Source organism: Dermacentor andersoni, chromosome 6 (genome assembly GCF_023375885.2).
Source record: "Dermacentor andersoni chromosome 6, qqDerAnde1_hic_scaffold, whole genome shotgun sequence".
NCBI lineage: Eukaryota > Metazoa > Arthropoda > Arachnida > Ixodida > Ixodidae > Dermacentor > Dermacentor andersoni.
The window spans coordinates 179,941,740-179,962,868 of record NC_092819.1 but is presented as its reverse complement, the minus strand read 5'-3'; the positions used below and the strand labels follow the sequence as shown (position 1 = coordinate 179,962,868).

Genomic DNA, 21,129 nt, shown 5'->3' with positions numbered 1-21,129 from the left:
CAAAAGTCAGTGGAACGCCTCGCATTGGGCGCTCTCGTGAATACTACAAATGAAATTGGGCAGAGTGATATGGACTGGACGATATGGGCTGGACAAGTTTTGAAGTTAGGGGAGTTCAGAGTAAAATTTATTATGAAGAATGAATGAGGAATATCGAAAACGTATATGGGCTAGGAGACTGTTCAGATATCTGTGCAAGAAAAGCATTGATTCCCAGTGGAGGAAAATAACTAGGAAGCTTACCAGCGAGTATGCGACAGGTATGATGAGCAATATGGCAACAAAGAACGTCAAGCGGAAAGTCGGAGAAGCTGAGACAACCTCACGGGTGACTGCAATGGGAATGAAACCTGCTATGAGTAACTATACTTAAGAGGAAAAAGCGAAATCAGGAAAGAAACAATGTATGATATCTTAAAGGGAAGCTCATTACATTTCGGAACGAGATCGGATGCCTTAGAACACGCACATATAAAGTGAGGTACAACAAGGAAGCCGGAGCGTGGGCTTGCTGCGGTTAAGCCAGGGAAACGATGAAGCTGGTTTTATTAGAATGTGAAGATATCTGCCCAGCGGTCGATTTAGTCACCTATAGCTCCTTGCAGTCCTTCAATTCAGCGAGGGCCGGGAGAAAGTAAATATGCCCCGCAATAGAGATTATTAACAGGTGATCTGAAGATTGGTGGAAGTAGGCAAACGACAAACAACGGAGGCGGAGGAAAACAAATTTCTCAATAGCGTTTCACAAAGTTGAGAAAGGTGATGTGAATTATTCGTGGGTTTTTCCTTTCATTTTTTTTAACATAGGTAAGGTACCAGGCAATATGATAACAAGAGCTTTGTGGCGCAATCCACCACCCCGTCCCAAAAGGGACGCTCATAGCATCCATCCATCAATCCATCCTCAGCGCGCTGCTTCGTACTTTCCCCTGCGCGAGATTCTCTTCACCTCCAGCGGCCTTCCTCTTCCGCTTCCTTCGCTACTTCGAACATAGATTCGCCGATTGCGTTAGCTGGTCGGTTACGCTTGCGCGTAAAAAATATGCAAAAGGACAACACGCGCTTCCACGTGACTTTGATTGGCCAATGGGGGAGCGGAGGAGGCTGGGGCGACAGGAAGCGGCGAAGAGGAAACGCTGGGTGGAGCGGAATTGCGGAGAGCGAAAGATGGCGCTACTTTTGAAAGATGGAGGCACTTTAGGAACCCATAGAGTTACTGTATGTGCCACCGAAGGTAACAGAGTTGCGCGTCTGTTTTGAAAAGGCCGCTAGAGCGGCTATTGGCAGAACGCCATCATGTTGATTCTAACAATGCACCGCGGAGTGTATTGCCCGACTGCGCAGCAGCAGCGAGCTGGATTGACACTCGTTAACGCCAGTCAAGTTCGAAGAGAATCCATTCCTTCATTGTGTTCGTTGTTCACATGCGCCGCATCTCGCGCTACGGTTGTTCCATAGCGGTTCCATGGACCATCGGAATGACATGATGCGTTCCATTGCTGACGGGAACCGACGGAGGTGCAGGAAGCGTGGTGTGTTAGGCGACCGACGGTAGCGTTATGGGAAGCAATTGACTTCGTGCTTTCATGTGACGTGCATCTTGTGTCATTGGAAATGAGTTGTCCAGCCCATACACGTGCATCCTAGGCACGATATATGATAATTGCACGCCGAAATGAAAAATGTTGCAGGGTCTCTAAAGATTTTTCTTAAGAGGTGAACGGCAAAAACCTACTCTTCCTCTTATCACACGCCTCTTTCTCGTTGCCTCTTGATTCTCTTCTTTCTTTAAGTCATTACTGCTCACTAGTATGCATTTTAGTCATTTCTAATCAGTTGTGGTCATTACAAGTCGTCGTTACACATATTGGTCATTTTGGAGTCATTAGTAGTCATTACAAGTCACAAGTAGTCATTATTAGTCATTACTAGTCATTATTAAGCTCTACCAATCTCTATTACAACGTTATCATTCACTAACTGTCACTATCAATCATTTCTCATTTTTCAAATCTGTCTTTCATCTGTCTTTATATGACGTGATGAGACTTCGGCGGACACTCTGGCTGTTAGGTCTGCTGACACAAACTTCGCCATGAGCCTAGAAAGGCTTTCGCCTTAAACACGTCGCGTCGTCACAAGCGAATTTTGTTTTCTGCGTATGGCAGTCTATCGCAGCGAAGCGAACGCCAGTCCTCTACGGGCTTCACAAGCGGTGATACGATCAGTAGCGGCAAGTTTTATTGCCTCGTTATCGCCACCATTTGTCATGTGCTACTGCGTGGGAGCTGTCTCACGGGCTACGATGCGCGTAGTGACTGCGTCACTTCGCCCGAGCGTGCGTGTGCTTGCTCTTACGGAGTTTGTTCAAGAGATGAAAACTGTAATGTATATGTGCGATGTGGCTCAACGGCGCTAGGCGTAAAAGCAGAAAAAGTGCTGGTTTTGTTGGATGTACCCTGCTCACGGATTGAAACGCGGCAGCGCGAGCGCGCGGTCGCTTGTACGTGCAGCGCCGCCCGTGGCCGCCCGTCGAAGCAAGGTGTTTGCCAATGATTGGGATTGTGGTTCCCCTCCGTGCCAGCGGGGCGCTGCAAGCCGTGCACGCTGACCACTTCGCGACATAAGAGTTTTGGAATAGGGGCCCCAAATAAATAGCTTAGAAGCCACTGCGCATGCGCGAGACGCAAACTGCGTTAGGGTATTGCGTCGGGTACGCTATTCCACTGATTTAGCGGGAGCCCTAAAGGTCCCCGAAAGCTTTGCGTCAACAAACATGGCGGCACCCATCGAAGCGACGGCTCTCATCTAGCACCAAACTAGGCTCGATTCGTGGTAACGCGTCAAGTTCGCAAGCTAGGCGCAGTGACTGCTGTTATCGCTTTTTCTCATCTAGCGTGTTTTATGAAGATATATATTCATTAGACGCCACTGATTCCGAATTCTATTGTCGACTTCATGGCTCGTAGGCCTAACACGGCTTAGCTTGGCTGGTGATAGTACGTAAAATTGGTTATTGAAAACTGAGCGCAACTAATTGTTTGCTGCTAATAGAATAACCTCTAAATTGTATATAAATGCAGAAACACGAATGTCAATATTGCTCTTGTTATAATAAAATAGTGTATTTTATTTATTTATATATAATACTTTCTTTGACGTCGTGGTGCATAACGCAATCCCCAAAGCCTTATAGCGTGTGCTGCAATTGTGGCCAGTATCGGAGGCAGTCTACGTAGACAGCTCAAGAGACAGCCGAGATAGCTTCGATGCCATGTAATGGAACGCGTTTCCAGCCGTCTTGAAGACACTTCTGCGGCGTGACGCCATCTCGCGGCGACAAGAAAACGTTGCGAAAAGCATACGATATTTCCGCATTTTCAGTCTGCGTATGCGAACCGACGAAAAACACGATGTAGCGTACCATGACAGCGTAGGAAGGATTTCGTGTCTACATTTTGTGTGCAGCCATCCTTCCTGTCGACTTAACAAAACGTCCTGCGCAGCCACCATCTTGTTTGAAGAGGAAGTAGCCTGCATCATTTTTGAGTTCAATGTTGTTTTGGCAAAGCTGTCTACTTTGACGTCTTCGTGAGAATTGTTACGAAACGTAAGATAGCCGCTGTCCGCCTAGCCGTCTACACTCTTAGGCAAATGTACACCCTTTGGGGTGTGTATTTGCCACAGAACAATAATCGTCATCTGCCTTCCTTGCGTCTCGTCTCCTAAAAACGCTGCGCTAGCTACTTTCATGACGAGAATGCTCTGTCATGCTGATAATGCGCATGTCGTTCGTGACTTGGAAGTACAGGACTCGCAGCAATGTATATGTAAACTGGTAGCGAAGCTTCCATAGAAGCCCATATGTCAAGAAAATGGCGGCTCGTTGTAACTGTCGCCATCTAGGTATCGTGGGGACAACTAACAGCAAACGAAAATAAAAAATAAGAAAAGTGACGCCACAAACGGAAATGGCAGTGACGTCAAGATCATATGCTGCTTGGCGCGAATGTTTGAATTTCTTTAGCTTCCGGCATTTCGATCTCTATACCAATAGTTATTTTTCGTTTTAGGCTGAAGCGAGCTTGCGACTCACCTCAGCTGAAACGCCAGCATAGCCTTTAACTATACGAGTGGTGTATGTCTTAATGTGAACATAATTAGGCTGTTATTGACGCCCATTGTTCCAGTAACTTTCTTAGGAAAGCGGCACTTCCACAGAGATTTCAAAAGGAACTTCACTTTTATTCGTATATAATAATGCAATGAATATAATTGCCCGATCAAAAATGTTTCAATGGATGAGAAGTACTATGGCCAACATACAGACGTAATGTATAGCAACATATGCGGATCCTTTTCACGGAATGATTCGTAATTCCTTGCGACACTATGTATTGACGTGCAACAGTTATCAGACAAGACATTACATTGCCCTACATTAACATTTAGAAAACATCCGCCTTACTAATTTTGCTGCCCGTTGGACACTCAGAGCCTGTGTTACGGAGAATAAACGACCATAGCGCGAAGTTTATTCGTGGAGCGTTCCGCATTTATCGTCACGAAGAGACAAGCGCATCGGATGCCGCAGAGTAAACTTGCACGATGACAAAAAACTTGCACTCACACCTTTCGCCAATAAATACCGTGCGCTAGGTCAGGAAAAATTTGAAGTAAAGCGTACGCCACACTTTTAACAAAAACACGCAAGGAAATAAAAAAACCTGGTACGAAACCGCCGCGTTGAAGTGAGCAGCGCCATTCCGCACGACATGATAACTCGTTTGCAGTCCTGCCAAGTCTTGCGCTGCAATCACTGATTGGTAGGGGTCACCAAGAGCGAACTAATAAATTGTTAAATAGAAACAAGAACTTAAGATTTGTTGTATGAGTACATCAAAACAATTTTAAACAGTATATTTACTCGTATGACAGTACTCTAATGAAAAATTTTCGAACATTTTTTTTTCACTAGGTTTTCTAGTTTCAGTGTTTGTCCCGCCCTCACCTAGTCGCGCTTCAGTTGTGCACCACTAACTGATATATTTGCGATAGGTTTCTGGCACGCTTTTCGTTCCAAGCTTCGCGACCTATTTAGATGGACCTTGCTCGCCGCGTTAAAGGAAATGCTGACAAGAGAGATGACGATTATTGCTGTGTGGCAATAGACGACCCAAATACTCCAAACAAGAAACCCACCCTTTCTGGATTTATACGTTACGACTCAAACAAAAAAGTTTGCACCCTTTGCCTTGTATTTTGTCCCCAAACAATCATCGCCATCTGTCTTGTCTGATTTTCCTTTCTTTAACACTGCGAGCAGGGTACTTCCTAGTGACGAACGACTTGCGCGCTATCAGCTTGACACATCATTCTCGACAGGAAGGTAGTGAGCGCCGAGTTTCAAAGAAAGAAACGCAGGCAAGGCAGATGACGATTCTTGTTGTGGGACAAGACAATCCCCAGATGGTGTAAACTTTTCTTAGAGTGAAGTGTGTAATTTTGTTTAAGAGTGTACGAGCAGTATTGGAACAGAGACCTGTTCTTAAGCTCGGAGCTCCTGCGTGCCCAACGCCAGCACCCGCAAAGCTCTTTGGGGCCCCTGATCTAAAACTCATGCCTGCTTGCGCGCTCTTGTTACGCGTGGTCTTCCGATGCGGCACACATGCTGTGGAGGTAAGGCACCACCACGTTCATCCGCTTGGCTTCGCGCTCGTTCTCCTCGCCCTGAAGGAGAGCGAAGCCGAGGCGTTACGACAACGAAGAGCAGCGGACCCCGAGCTTCGCTTCCGGCCCTCATCACAGTAGTGGAATGGCGGTCATTGTGTTTCCATAAGCTTACATTTTGAGTTTGCTATTCCTTCGTGCCGACGTTCGTTTTATCCAGATGAACGTAACTTACAGCATATGTGCAGCGTCGGAAGGGCACGCGTAGCAAGAGCGCGCTAGCAGACTATGTCGCGGAACCGTCGGCACGTCAGCGCGCTCCAGCGCACCTGGGTTACAGCGCCTGGCTGGTGGTGCGGAGAACCAGAGCCCGGTTCAGTGCCAGCCTGAAGCAATGAGCGCACGCTCAAAACGCTCCACCCTCACGATGTACCAGAATGCAACGCCTTGCTTCCACAGGCGGCGCTGCATGTAACGGCGGCCACGCGCTCGCAGTGTCGCGTTTCAAGCGCTGTGCCTGTTCAGGACGAACCTGCGAGCGCATGTGACGCACGGAGTCCAAAAGACAAATAATGTTCGCGCCGCGTCTAAAATGGCGGACTGACAAGAGCAGCCTGTTTTTTTTATTCTATTTTTTTGCGTGGCCATGTTATCTAGTGAGCTGTCTCGATGCCCTCTATATGCAATTAGACTGAAAATCGTTCGAAAGTGTTTCAAAAGCGGCCGAAAAGCGTCAACGGTCGATGGGCGATACGCTAGAAAAACGAAGTGCGGCTTTGCCGCATAGCTTTACAGGCGGCGGGCATACGCGGAACTCTGCTACCTTTGGCAGCAGTTCCAGGAGCCCTCAGCTAACAGCGCCATCTCGGGCCTGCGGGGTGCACGCACCGCTCTGTTGCTGGGGGTCGCGGCGAATGGGCCGGCCGGAGCAAAACCTGCCAGCACGCGCCATCTCGGAAGTCGATCATTTAGTTATTTTTCAGGGAGATGTCACTTTCTGCAGCAGTGCCACGGCGAATACAGCCAGTTTCGCTTGGTGAAACTCGCACGTGCGGATTCGCAGTTGCCGCAAATGGGCCGTCGGACTCTTCGTGCATGCGATTTTTCGACGTTCGAGGTGCTGGGGCGCGATCGGAGATCATTTTTCTGAGCGCGCGTTCAGTTCCGCCGCGAGCGATTGGCCTAGGCCGCGCCGCTGTCGGGAGTCGCGGGGCGCGGCCACGTTTTTGTGGGCGCCAAAATAACGGCATGCTCCTGTCAATAATTTTGAAGCCGAGTACATCGTAAGCTAGTAGCAGAACGCGGCGAGAGGTGTGCATTTAGAGCAGACATGCCCTCACTACCAGATCGACTTCGCATGTTACGTCTGGGGGATTGGATTGGATCCAAACGGCGGCTGCGGCTACGGCATTGCACGTTCGGATCCCATGCATAGTCTCATGGGCATCATCACCAGCCTATATTACGTCCACTGCCGGACGATTACCTGTCCCTTGCCGTCTCCAATTACCCTGTGCTGGGCCAACTGATTCGTACTTATGCCTACGAATTTGCTAATTTCATAACCCCACCCAGTTTCCGCCGCCCTCGACTGCGTTTTCCTTCTCTTGGGACCCGTTCTCTAACTCTAATATTATGCATTACATGGCCTGCCCAGCTGCATATTTTTCTCTTAACGTCAATTAAAATATCGGCTATCCCCGTTCGCTCTCTGCTCCACAGTTGGTCTCTTCCTGTCTCTTGTTATTACGCCTAACAAAATTCGTTACATCGCTTGTTGCGCGGTCCTTAACTTGTTCTCTAGTTTCTTTGTTAAACTCCAATCTCTGCCTCATATGTTAGCACTGGTAGAATGCTCTGATTGCACACCCTTTTTTTTCAATGACGGTGCGTAACTTCCAGTCAGGATCTGGCAATATCTACCGTATGCACTGCTACCCATTTTTATTCTTCTGTAAATTTCCTACGCATGATCAGGGTCCTTTCTGACTACGACCTACGTAAACATAGTCGTTCACAAATTCTAGAGGCAGACTGGCGATCTTGAACTTGTGGGTGAAGGAAAACGAGACGGACGTTTGTACCTGGTGTCCGCAAGTTATATTTTAACGGAGCCCGCTCAAACAGGCGGGAGCGGGAGCAAGCGCCGCTGGCCTTCGATTTCGCAACCGCCGATTCCGCTGCTTACGCACCGTAAGCGTGGTGGTCGCGATGTTATCGTCTTTTTTTTTCTGATAGGATCACTGTGGCAGGTAGTAGTGCGCAGTAGGGCCCCCCTTCTAGCGAGGAACCCGTGAGCTGGACGAATGCCGACGAGCGGATGGTGGTGGTGCGAATCGTACGCGGCGAGCAGGACTGGCCTGGTCTGGAGTGAGTGCGACAGCAGAAGTGTTTAAAGCGTCAGGGTAGGCAGGCTTCAGACAGTCGACGGAGACCATATCTTTCTGGCCGTTGATGAGCTATAGAAAGTGTCTAGGTGCACGCTAAGTACTTTGAACGGATCATCATACGGGGGCTGTAAAGGAGGACGCACAGCGTCGTGGCGCGCTAAGACGTGCATGCAGTTCGCAAAGGCTGGGTCGACGTATACACGCCGCGAAGAACGTCGATGTCGGGGAGGAAAGACAGAACAATTAACGCTGCGTAGACGGCAGGCGTAGACGGAAACGTCAGCAGGTACGGTGAGCGAGTCGTGGAACAATTCGCCAGGCACTCCAAGACTGGTGCCAAACGTAAGCACGGCGGCGCTGGAGGAAGACTCACTGCTAAGAACGGTGCGGATGTCAAGCATAACGAGAGAAAGACACTTGATCCATGATGAAGGAAAAGTCGAAGCCATGAGTGAAGCCTTCAGTTGGTGGTGAAAACGTTCGATGGTCCCATTGAATATCGGGTGGTAAGAGGTAGTCTTGATGTGATTCACACCCAAGAGCCGAGAGAGATTGGCGAACAATGTTGAGTCCAATTAACGGCCACAGTCTGTCGCAATGGTGGAAGGGACATCGTAGCGGCTACTCCAGAGTGTGATGAGTGCTCAAGCTATCAACTCCGCCGTTATGTCCAGAAGGTGCATCGCTTCAGGCCATCTGGTGAACCTCTCAATGCAGGTTAACAGGTAGCGATGGTTTCCGCAGGGAGGAAGGGGGCCAACAATATCGACGTGCAGATGGCTGAGCCGAGCGTCTGCCGACGGGAATGTGCAAAAAGGAGTCGCAATGTGGCGATGCACTTGAGACTGTTGGCAGTCTAAGACCAGTGGCATGACCAGTGACGAACGTCTACGTTGATACTTGGGACGAAAGGGGATTATCCGAGGGGCCCGATTTTTATTAGTCATATCATAAGAAGCCAACCAACACTGACATCAAGGACATGCGAAGGTTGTGGGATCGTTCCCCACCGGTAGCAAGTTGCTTTTTCATCCTCTTCATTTGCATTAATTTATCGTTACTTTATTTCATCTTTAAGCACAAGTAATTTCCACTGTGTTTGCTATCAGTGTTTGTTGGCTTCTTATAAAACGTTGGTACTTGGTCACACATAAAGAGAAGTGACGGGTCGATGTGTTGCGCGAATGCCAGCATGAGCGAAAGAATGGAGAGCAGCAAAGATGGTCCGACCGTATGGGCGAGGCCCGCAGGGATGAGGACATCCGGTCGACGTATCACAAATGAGGGACACGTCGCAGTGAGGAAGCAAGGTATCTGCAAACACAAGAGAGGTACCGCTCGTTCGTAGCAGCTGGAGCTCGGCCTTGACAGTGGGCAGTAGCCATGGCCGTGAAGTCGATGACCCGTCGGCCATGGTCCGTTGCATGGATCGTGGTACGAGAAATTGTGTCGGCAACGGCGCTGTATTTTCCGCTGACATGACGATTGTCGCTGGTGTATTCATAAATAGAGTCGAGCGGTCTGATTTCGCGGGGAGCGTAGGAGGTACTGCTGGACGCTGCAGCGGAACTCAGTGGTTTATGATCGGTAAAGACGTGGAAGGAGCGTCCCTCGAGAAAATGTCAGAAGTGCTTCAATGCCAAATATATGGCGAGCAGGGGCCCTATAACGTAACACCATTCCAATATGTTTCTATTCCAATCTCCTGACGTCAAATTTGCGTAACCACCGACGCAAGCACCGGGTGGTCACCCGCAGAGTTGTCTGAACAGACCAATCAAACGCTCTCCATGTTCATAGGAGGTCACTTTTGTTTCCTTGAAAAACAAATAACATTGCCTACACTGAGTGGCTTGTCGTATCTAATTGGCTGACAAGAGCCGAGGAGAACGCTCAAGTGGAGAGGAATTCACTGGGGTAGAGCCAGTGCACTGAAAATCGATAACCGGATGAAGAGGGTGGTGCCGGCGTCTGCGATTGGTCGGCTTTTTCTTACTTAGCTTGTGGTGGCTGGTCGAAAATCACGGTGGCATGCAACGGAAGCTTAATGAATGACGCTAAAACTGACCCTCAGCAAAGAAAAGTTGGCAGAATGAGGTGGTGAACGTGCCAAAAGGGCTGGAAAACGTTACACGGCCACGCAAGAAGCTTTATTATACGCAAATACACCCATGCTCTCCGGCAGGTGCGAGTAGCCAGCGTCTCAGCGATCGGCGGCAGCCATTTTTTATTCCTTTCGGAACGGGGCAGCCTGCGGCTATTCCGAAGTAAATTCAGATTTGTTCGGCATATTAATGCATCTTTATCGCGTACACGTCCCTTTGACGCGGTGAGTTTGTGCGGTTTTGTGACGTCACGTGACAGGCGGGTGCAGTGGGTGGGTGCAGCCCGAAAACTTTTTACCAATAGCAGAGGGCTAATGGCGAAAAGGGGCCGAATCAGAAATAACTGTTCTTGTTCTGTCAAATCATGCATAATCCATGGGGATGTATCGCGCATGCATAATGCACATGGGGATGTATCGCGGTTTTCGTGACTTCGCGTGACAGACAGGTGAAGTGGGCGTGGTCGAAAAAAGTTTTTGACCAATCGTGGAGGGCTGATAGCAGAATTGGAATAGAAAAGCTTGGAACAGTTTTACGTTATAGCGCCCCAGCTCTCGGCCGAGCGTGCTGTATGGGTGCTCAGAAGAAAGATTATTGGAAAAGGAGGCGATGGGCTGCCAAGCACCAGCAACGAACTGCTGCATGACTGCACCAACAGTGATGTCCGATGCACCAGCCAAGACAGATATTGGGGCGTAGCATTTGGGGTGGACAAGGAACGCCGCACCGGCAATGGCTTCTGTGGTGCCTTTCAACGCGCAGTCACCGATGTCGCTTTCGGACACAGGAGTAATCGGTGTCTTGAGGCCGGAGAGAACGTCGTGGAGAGGCTGCAGTATATTGGCGCAGCAAGGAATGAAGCGACGCTAATAGTTGGCGAGGCCAAGAAATTCGCGCAGTTGCCTGGTGACGGATGGCTGGGGAAACTCACGGATGTCTGCGACGCGGGTCGGGCGTGGACGAATGCCATGTGCGTTAAAGCGATGGCTGAGGAAATTCAACTCCGTAACCGCGAACTCGCTCCTCGTACTGTGAAGACCACACTTGCTGAGTCTTGCGTGCACTTGACGTAGATAGAGCTTGTTAAATTCGGCGGTGGTTCTGTAAACGAGAATGTCGTCAAGATAGAAAATTCAGCACGTCAAGCCAGGTAATAACTGGTCAACGAAACGTAGAACAGTATGGGCTTCATTACGAAGACCGAAAGGCACGCGCAGATATTCGAGTAGGCCGAAGGGTGTTAGAATGGTGGTCTTAGGAATATGTCACGGTTCTAAAGGAATCTGGTAGTAGGCTTTCACCAAGTCGACTTTGCTTAAAATGCTACAGTCGTGCAGTGCCGACGTAAAAGTCATGAATGTCAGATATTGCGTACCGGTCCGGGACAGTGGCTATATTGAGAGCACAGTAATCGCCGCAGGAGCACCAGTCACCCGTCTTCTTGAGCACCATATGGAGTGGCGAGGCCCAAAGACTGGAGGAGGGACGAATCAAGCCAAGGTCAAGCATATTTTCAAATTCCTCTTTGGCGGTAGCTAGACGATCAGGCGCGAGGCGACGAGCCCGAGCAAACACAGGGGGGCCAGTTGTGACGATATGATGTGTCACGATTTGAGCTGCCGACGACTGAAAGCAAGGGTTCGGAAGGCGTCTAGAATCTCGGCAAGGACTGCTGACCAAGGGTTGGGAACGGCCATGTGCGCTTGAAGAAGCCGCTACGGTGGAGCGCGACTGGAAGTGCCTTCGATGGTCAAGCTTGTCTCGGAGTCCAAGATGCGGTGGTGCCGCACGTTGACGACGAGCTCGCAGTGCTAAAGAAAGTCGGCTCCGATGATGAGCTGGCTCACGGCCGCAATGCCAACGGTGGAGGAAGGACGCAGATCTCAGCGACAGTGTTGACGAGATAGCGGACTTCGGTGACATGGTCGGTGACGTGGAAAATGTGATCTGGGGCTTCGAACAGCGGTCAACGTCAGTGTTCGGCCTAACCATTTCCCGCGTATGAGCAGGGATGGTGGCACTGATTTGCGCGAGAGCTGTAAGCGACGGTGGTACCAGCAAGGCGTAACAGGAGGAGGAAAACGGCATCCAGAACGACCAGGGCGCCGAGGGCGTGACGAAGAGCGCTCGTGACGAGGGCGTGACTAAGAATGTTCGGATGGCAGCGACCTCAGTCGTCAGTCACGCTACTTGCTGTCCCCATTAGCTTCGAGGAGATGCGCATAGCTGTAACGAGCGGCTGCGCCGTGGGACGGAGGGCCAGGAGGGCGAAGAACTGCAACCACGGAAGGAAAACCGACGTACATAATCTTGTCGGCGAACTGAGCCAGAGATTCCAGCCCCCCGGATCCTTTGTTCCCTCGCCAGGCTACCTTTCTCTTCTGCATATTCATCTTCAAGCCCACTCTGTAAGGTCCTCAATCAGTTCTTGCAATCGGTTCCCAGTGTTGCTGGACAGAACAATGTCATCTGTAAAATCAACGTTGCTGAGATATTTGCCGTTGGTCTTCACTCCTAGCGCTTCCCACTTTAATAGCTTGAATACTTCTTCCACGCATGCAGTGAATAGCATTGGAGAGATTGTGCCTCCTTGCCTAAGCCATTTCGTTGTAGGTATCTTTCTACTTTTCTTATGGAGAATCATGGTAGCTGTGGAATCTTCGTAGATATTTTCTTATGTATTCACTTATGCCTCCTGTACTCCTGATTACGTAATGGCTCTATGAATGCTGGTATCTCTGCTGAGTTGACGCTCTTTTTTATAATCAATGAAAGCCATATAGAGAGCTTGTACTCTGCAGATTTCCAGATTACTTGATTGACGAAATAGATGTGATCCATTGTAGAGTACCTCTTCTTGAAGCCAGCCTTTTCTCGGTTGACTGAACTCAAATGTTGCCCTTATTCTATTGGAAAGTCGTGAATATTTTATACATTATGAAACTAGAATAATGGGCCTATAATTTTTCAATTCTTTAAAGGGCCCCTGAAACGGTTCGGACAAATTTTGTAGACGCGTAGGGTACAGCTTAAGTAGAACATTCGCACCACAATTTAAGTGAAGCGTTACGTATTAATGGAGCTACAAGCGATTAGAAGTTACCCTCCTCCCTAGCCATGCTTTTCCTCCTCAACTCGTTCGCCGAGCGAGCGGGGCTAAGCCAACACCTCCTAGACTAGAAGGCCAGAGTGCTCGGCGAGTGACGTCACGGGCAAGAGGCCATCGGTACGCTCGGGGATACGGGTTCAGTGAAGGGATCGCGGCTTGGTTCACCTAGCCGCCGTATGCTTTTATTCACCACTCCACACGTTTTCTACAGTCGAAACTGCGGAATGAGCAGCAGGCACCTTACAAAGCATTTATTTAGAGGCACAGATACAAAACAGCTTTGTAAAGCTTGTGCATGTATTGATGCCAGAAGCTTTCGTAGCATCGCGCTTTGTCGTCCTTGTAATGTACGTTTTTTGTGAATTATTATTCATTATACCCCATATTTCATACCTATTACTTCAAGTAAATTGAATCCATAAAAACCTCTCCTTCCGTATTTTGTACTTGTGGTTTTTACGGCACGGCAATGACGAATGTAATGCACTCGATTAGCTTCACAATTGCGTATGAACAATCTTATTGGGGACACATTTATTTATTACAATCTAGATTATGGTCAAACGAATAATTTCGCTTTCGACGCACTAATTACCGCAGTCCACTAATTTAAAACAACTCAAATGAGTTTAGAAATGGGATATAAAACATTTGTGCAGCTATATACACGTAAACAGCTGCCTTATTGCGCAGAGTTTCAGCTTTTCTCTTCCTTGCCTTAGCATTGGCATCCAATATTTTGTCATTCATCTTGCAGCAGTAGTTCTTCAATAACATATTCGTCCTACACCACAAAAGGTGCCTTAACACAAATTCAGATTTATGTCTCTCCTCGCAGGCGTCGAACTCTGAGGAATCATCACTTTCTGTAAATGCACTTGCTGTAATTGAGCAATTAACTTTTCGTATTTTTCAAAAGTAACTGTTTAAAGAAGTTCTGTACATCTTACCCTGGAGTGCGCTAATACAATGAAGTCTGTCCGCACGTGGTAGCGCCCTAATCCAGGCACTCTGGGCTTCTTCATCTTGCGGAAACTTGAAGACATTATTTTTCTGCCGTGATTTGTACATGTAATTGCTCCGGCAATTGGGCACGCAGCACTTAATAGGCATATCTTGGCATGGAACTCCACATTCCGGGGTCATGAAGACTCGCGGTACACACAATCGCAAGCACAGCACAAGTGTTGAGACTACATGCACTGGTCACGTCTAGAAAAAAATGTGCGTTCGAAAGCATGCAATAGCATGGCCGAGCATGCCGGGACTTGTTTAACCCCGAAGCTATTCAAGGAGCGGCAGGGCTCCTGGAACTAATTGAATTGTTGTCGCCGCTTTCGTCCCCTCGGTCTTCTCCGAATAGCCGGCGTTAACCATTGTATATCTTCCACGCTTCATTTTGAAAACTGGTGCGCCGCTCGTAGCTTCGTAGCACGCTGCACGGAACTTCTATGTTGGCCTCTTGTGCGGGACGTCGCTCAAGGGGAGAGGGTCAGCCAGAAGGCCTTAAGTTCTCTAGAGGGTGTTGGCTAAGCTCCGCCTTCACTCGTTCTGCGTCACGATGCGACGTCACATCGTCCACTTTCGGTTGTTTTCGAGCCCGCCCGCGCCCGCGCGAGACCTCTCCGCTAGCCGCTTCGCCGTCGACCCGAAGCGAGAGCTAAGCAGCGTGCGTTGCGAGCATTCTGTCGTAGCGCCAAACGTGTCTTGTATTCCAGTAACCACAGGCAAGCTGGTCATTTCGGCAAATGACTGGAGGCATAAACTCAAGCTGATGAAGGAACATTAGCGTAGACGTACGTGAGCGGCCTGATCGGTCTGCGCGGTCCATACACTTGTTGGCGCAGCGCTTAACCAGCCAAACAAAGCGCTAATATTGCTCTAACCAAGTGTAAAACATTTTAAACATTTGTAAAAACAACGTGTTGATGATTACACTCCTGCGAAAAATACACACCAGCAGCAAAGAAGAATACACTTCGTTGCTGCTACTGTGTATGGCTGAGCTCTGAGCCACCAGGTGGCTGCACCGTGCAGACCATTCACATTTGCCCTTCTGCCAGTTCTCATCTCATGGCTCATCCCGTTACGGCACAGTAAAGCGGCCAGACTCTGTCCCCTTGAGTTTGCCCTAATACCGGAGTCGCGGAACGCTATTGCGTTAGTAATCTTCCCGTGTAAAGTGACGGCCACAAACACGCAAATCCTGGCGCCGATCGGATAGAGGCAGTCTGATGCGCAGCAGCCAGTTCGCTCGTACGCTGCCTTGCAGAGGGACACGATGTCGCAGCTTGACATATTGCCAGTCGCTACGTTTGTGGTCCACAAGGCAATAAAGTCGAATCATAGTGCTCGCGAAAAGACTGAGACCGACTCTGACCGCGGAGCTCTCGTCAAAATGGAGTACGTTGTAACACAAGCAGACGACACTTGCTGTGTGCCGGAAGTGCTTAAGTGTACTGAAAAATTGTTCTTGTGCATTCTCTTTATGTTACTTTCTTTTCATAAAAATAAATTAACTAACATTCCAACTATTAAGAAGATCATTTGTTTACCATAAAGTTGGAAAAATTATCGATCACGCGCCCTGGTCAGCCAATCGGATAGCTCGCCCCACTGACGTGGTATGGGTGATTTCGGTCATATGGCTAGGGGCGGCTTAAAATTCCGCCGAGCAGTGTGCTGCGATCGGCAGCGATGTGCATTTTTAAAACCTTATAATAAATTACACGCTTTACGCGGGGCACTTAGATGTGTCAGTTAATGATCAGAAGGACCTACTCTAACGACTCAGTACGTTTGTAGAAAATCGTCAAGAGCGTTTCAGGGTCCCTTTAACATCTGCCTACTTGTGGATTAGTATAACGTTGGCATTCTTCCAGTTTAATTCAAGGAAATGGCGCTTGTAATGGGAGTTTCGGTTGTTGCGTTGCCGTTGTTCGAGGAGGAAGCAACATGGTTGGAGGTGCGAAATGTGTTTGAAGAGAAGGCAGAAACCAAATTCCGGCACCACTTTCGTTCGTCGAAACGAAAAGTTGCTTGGTTATGTGGCCCACTCGACCAAATAGTCGTGTGCCAGCGAGCCTGCGGAATGTTGTGGTTGTTTATAGAAAACAGTTCCACTGCTCTCCTCGTTCTTTTTTTTTTTTTTCGCTGTGCGCGACACCATCTGGGATCCCGTAGAGAAACTGATATTTATTTATTTATTTATTTATTTATTTATTTATTTATTTATTTATTCATTTCCTCAAAGGTCTCTGTTGAGACATTACATGAGGGAGTGGGGAGTTAGTGACAAAGATAGGTACTACAAATTACAAAGGGATATTTTCGATGAGTCGCTTGAATGCAAGTGGGTCGATGATAGTGGCAACTTCGGCAGGCAGGCCATTCCAGTCTCGTGTTGTGCGCAGAAGAAATGATTGCTGAAAAGTAACGGTATGGGCTTGTGGGGGATATACTGTATTAGAGTGACTGGTGCGGGCAATGCGATGTGCTCTTTTTATGTACGGGTTGTCAAAAGGCAAGGAATGAAAGAATTTATGAAAAAGCTTAAGACGGGCTATTCTACGGCGTGAGGCTAGAGAGGGTAGGTTTGTTTGGGCTTTTAGTGCCGAGATACTTGAATTGTATGAATAAGTTGACAGGATAAATCGTGTCGCGCGGTTCTGAAACGACTCGAGGGCTTTAATAAGGTTATTGTGGTGGGGGTCAAAAGTATATTTATGAAATTATATATATTTATTAATTATATATATTTACTTATTAAAATAAATATATTTATTAAAAATTTATAAATTGCTTTATTCATGCGTATTACTATTTGAGAATGTGTTTAAGCTTGAGGAGAAAAAAAAGATGTTTATATAAATATACTAATCATTAGCTGCAGATAAACATTTTGTCTTGTAGTACCTTGTCTTGAAGCAGATGACGACGCACGTAAACTCCCGGTGAGTTCACCACTTACGGAGTGACTGCTCTCTCCCTCCTCTTCTACAAAATTTTGCGGCCTGCACAGTTTGTGACGCTGCAGCAACTGAACGAACGCTGTTTCGAACACCTCCGATCGTGTCCTTGAACTTCTCTGCGAAAACGCACATGCGGCAAGTATGAGGAAACAGTCACAACGTGCATCGTATACGCGTCATTGTGGGCTGCCTACTTGACTTTCGTTTTGATAAAGTAACGTATTTGAGCACAAACAACTGCCGCGAAAGCAATTCCTAAGTTGTTTTACTTTTTTTTCACCCAAACGCACTGACGCCAGGAATAATTCAGTCCGCGCTCGGTGCATGCGAAACGGCAATGCGCATTCCGCGGAAATGTAGCTGCGAAAAACGCAATGTAACGTCGCACCATGTGAAATAGTTTTAAGACGCTACAAATGTTACCATGAGCGTCAATTGAGAAGTATAAAAGTGGTCTTTTATACTTTCCAGCTCCCCAGGGCCGATCCTTCCGGAGACACAGAAGTTCTGGTAAGTTATTCTGGTGCTTCACAAGCACTTTTGTTTGGGCGAATTCAAGAACGGCAAAAAATTCTAATTTAGTAGGAGTTTGCGAAGGTACAAATAAATACGTATACTATTTGCGCTACATACTTGTAGTTTACGGCTGCTGCAATTTCCATAAGCACCACGAAATAGTGGACTGCCTTACCTCAGCTGTAAGGATTTCGCGACGACACCACAACTATATAACCTCACATATATATTATTTCTCACAGCTATATTAACAGGTTTGGAGCTCACACACTTCGATAAATTTCATACAGCATACAGAATATCAGCGAACAGCGTAAATTGAGGCATTGTGACCTAGCAATTGCGCAAAAACTATAGACGGCCGGAGGAGGACAGACTGACGTAGAATGTAGGTTTAATTCGAGCTTCAGCAAATATAGGACAGAGGTAACTCAGCTCGATGTTTAAATGAATGTTTCAGAGAACACAGCGCTAACGCAGAGACAACTCCAAGGACGGTTCTCTTCTTACTCATTAGACACATGTGAATGTCAGCCAAAATCTCACGAAGCTGATGTAATAGGCTAGAATAAAGAAAAGCTATTAAGAAAGATAACTTAAGCTGACATTCTTGACAGACTGGGCACACAAATAGTCAGTTTGCAATCTATCGGATTTACGGGAAAATAAGTCCAGCGCAGCAACATTGCTTTCAGAAACATTTGTCTTGGCAAAGACAAGTCCCCAGGTCGAAACCTAGGCTCCTGCCTGACACATACTTTGTTCGAACGTCGTTGGTATATAGGGGATATAGCATATGCATAGTGATCTGGCAACCCTGGCGGTGTCTACCATCTTCGAGACGGCTTAATTGCGAGGCTGCTGTAAAATGTGAGGTTCGCCCTTGTGCAGCTATTGAGGAATATAAAATGCAAAGAGCGCCTTAATCATCGAGTGATTCATGAAAAACGAACCTCTGTGCTGCTGGGAAACAACGAAGTCATTCCAAGAGGTTTTTGTACTCTTCGATATCCATCCAGATGGTATTCAGAAGAAGCGCACTGCTTTGAAAACAAAGTTGCGAGACAAGGCTAGGTGGTGTTCCATCTTGATAAAAAAAAATTGCCTGCTCAGAGCCTTTCTTCCAGAGATGTGCACTGCAAACTTGAGATAAGTTCCGAAAAATTACTCACTCGTTCTAGAATGTTCGCGTCAATTCTTAAGATCAACCGTGTATTCAAATAGAATGCCCCTAGCTGTTTCGTTGCCCTGGAAGAAAGAGAAAATCGAAGCTCCGAGGTATCATATGCGCCGTGTCGAACATCATTAAAGGATCCCTGAAACGGCTTCGACAAATTTTGTAGACGCGTAGGGTACAGCTAAACTTAATCATTCGCACCACAATTTCTGTGAAACGTTTCATAATAGGAGAGGTACGGAAGATTACAAGCTACCTTCCTCCACAGTCATGCATTTTCTCCTCAACTCGTTCGCCGAGTGATCTGGGCTAAGCTCCGCCTTCCCTGACTGCGTCATGAAGGTATGTCGTGTCGTCGACTTCCGGTTCTCTAGGAGCGAGCGCGTGAAGCCTCTCCAAACTCTCGGCCAGCTGCTTGGCGGTGGACCCCAAGCGAGAGCTATCGAAGCAGCTTGCGTTGCGGGCATTCTGTCGCAGCGCCGAACATGTCTGGTATTCCGGTAACCACAGGCGAGCAGGGCATTTCGACGGAACGGTGGAGGCATAAACTCAAGCTGATAAAGGAACTTTAGCGTAGACGTACGTGAGCTCCCTGGTCGGTCTTTATGGTCCAGGCATTCGTCAATGAAGAGCTTAACCAGCCAGACAAAGAGCTAATATTGCTCTAACCAAGTGTAAAACATATTAGACATTTACAAAACAACGTTTTTACGATTACACTCCTGCGACAAATTTACGCCACCAGCAGGAATACATTTCGTTACTGTGTGGTTTATCTCTGTTCCAACAAGTGCATGCACCAATGCAGACCATTCACATGGTCTGCACTGTGTCTGCCAGACCCTGTTCCCTCGCGCTTGCGTTTACCCTAATACCAGACTCGCGAAACGCTATTGCGTTAGTAATCTTCCGATGTAAATCCTGTAAATCATGTAAATCCTGGCGCCGATCGGATAGCGGCAGTCCGATGCGCTGCAGCCAGTCCGTACATCTGCTGCCTTGCAGATCGACACAATGTCGGAGCTTTACATATTGACAGTCGCTACGTTTCCAGTCAACAATGCAACAAAGTCGAATCATAGTGCCCGCGAAAATACTGAGACCGACTATGCCCGCGGAGATCTCGTCAAAATGGAGCACGTAGTAACACAAGCAGACGACGCTTGCTGTGTGCCGGAAGTGCTTAAGTGTAGTGAAAAATTGTTCGTGTGCATTCTCTTCGTTATTTTCTTTTGATAAAAACAAATTAACTAAGATTCGAACTATTATGAACATCATTTATTCACGATTGAGGTGGAAACATTATTGATGATGCGCCTTGGGCAGCCAATCGTATAGTTCGCCGTCCTGAAATCAATTGGGTGATTTACGTCATATCGGTAGGGGCGGCTGAAAATTCCGCCGAGCAGTGTGCTGGGATCGGCAGCAACGCATATTTTTCAAACCTTATAATAAATTACACGCTTTGCGCGGAGCACTTAGATGCTTCAAATAATAATCAGAAGGACCTAGTCTAACGACTCAGTACGTTTGTACAAAATCGTAAAAGTCGTTTCAGGGTCCCTTTAACAAAAGCTTTTTGCACGCAACCAATGAGAAGTGTGGTTACTCTGCTCGCAGTCTGTTCTCGGGCCGAGAAGGCGAGGTGAATTTTTAGGAGGAAGTGCGCGCAAGCGTGTCCTGTGAGAGGACTAACGAGATCGACAAATCTGAACAGTGCTGTGAAGCCAGCAGTTTCGTTTTGCCGTGCCGTAGGCAAGATGGCTGACGACGTTTTGCGGCAAGTAAATAGGTGCCGCTTCACCTTTTGACCGTCTCCTATGAAAAGTGTTATACGACAGTACAAGCCCTAAATTCAGAGAAACCCGTAAACGTTATGTACAACATGCCCATATCAAAATGATAATTTTATTCAAATACTCCTCCGACAATTACACAGATGCTACAAGTAAATTTTGTGCTTGGCCACTCTAAGATTAGTGTTAACTAATGGTGAATATTAGCCGCGTAAAGCTTAGTCTGTTTCAAAGAGACCGAGCAAACTTCAGGTGCAAGTGCTGTAGCACAATTTCCTTACCCTGAGAAAGAAAGGTGCATGTATTAGACAGTACCGCAACGGCAGCTAAAAGATATGGCTTGAAGGTACCAGTAAGTCTGTACCGCCAGAAACCAAGAACTACAATACTACATA

The 21,129-nt window shown here is 47.6% G+C and overlaps 1 protein-coding gene across 1 annotated transcript in view; it reads left to right on the top strand.

Moving 5' to 3' along the window:
- The window catches only part of LOC126523967 (chitinase-3-like protein 1), a 273,036-nt gene that overhangs the window by 170,903 nt on the left and 81,004 nt on the right, over positions 1 to 21,129 (top strand). The window contains exon 4 of the mRNA XM_050172367.3: positions 17,717 to 17,755. Within this exon, the coding sequence (XP_050028324.2) occupies positions 17,717 to 17,755 (39 nt within the window). The remainder of the gene's footprint in view (positions 1 to 17,716; positions 17,756 to 21,129) is intronic.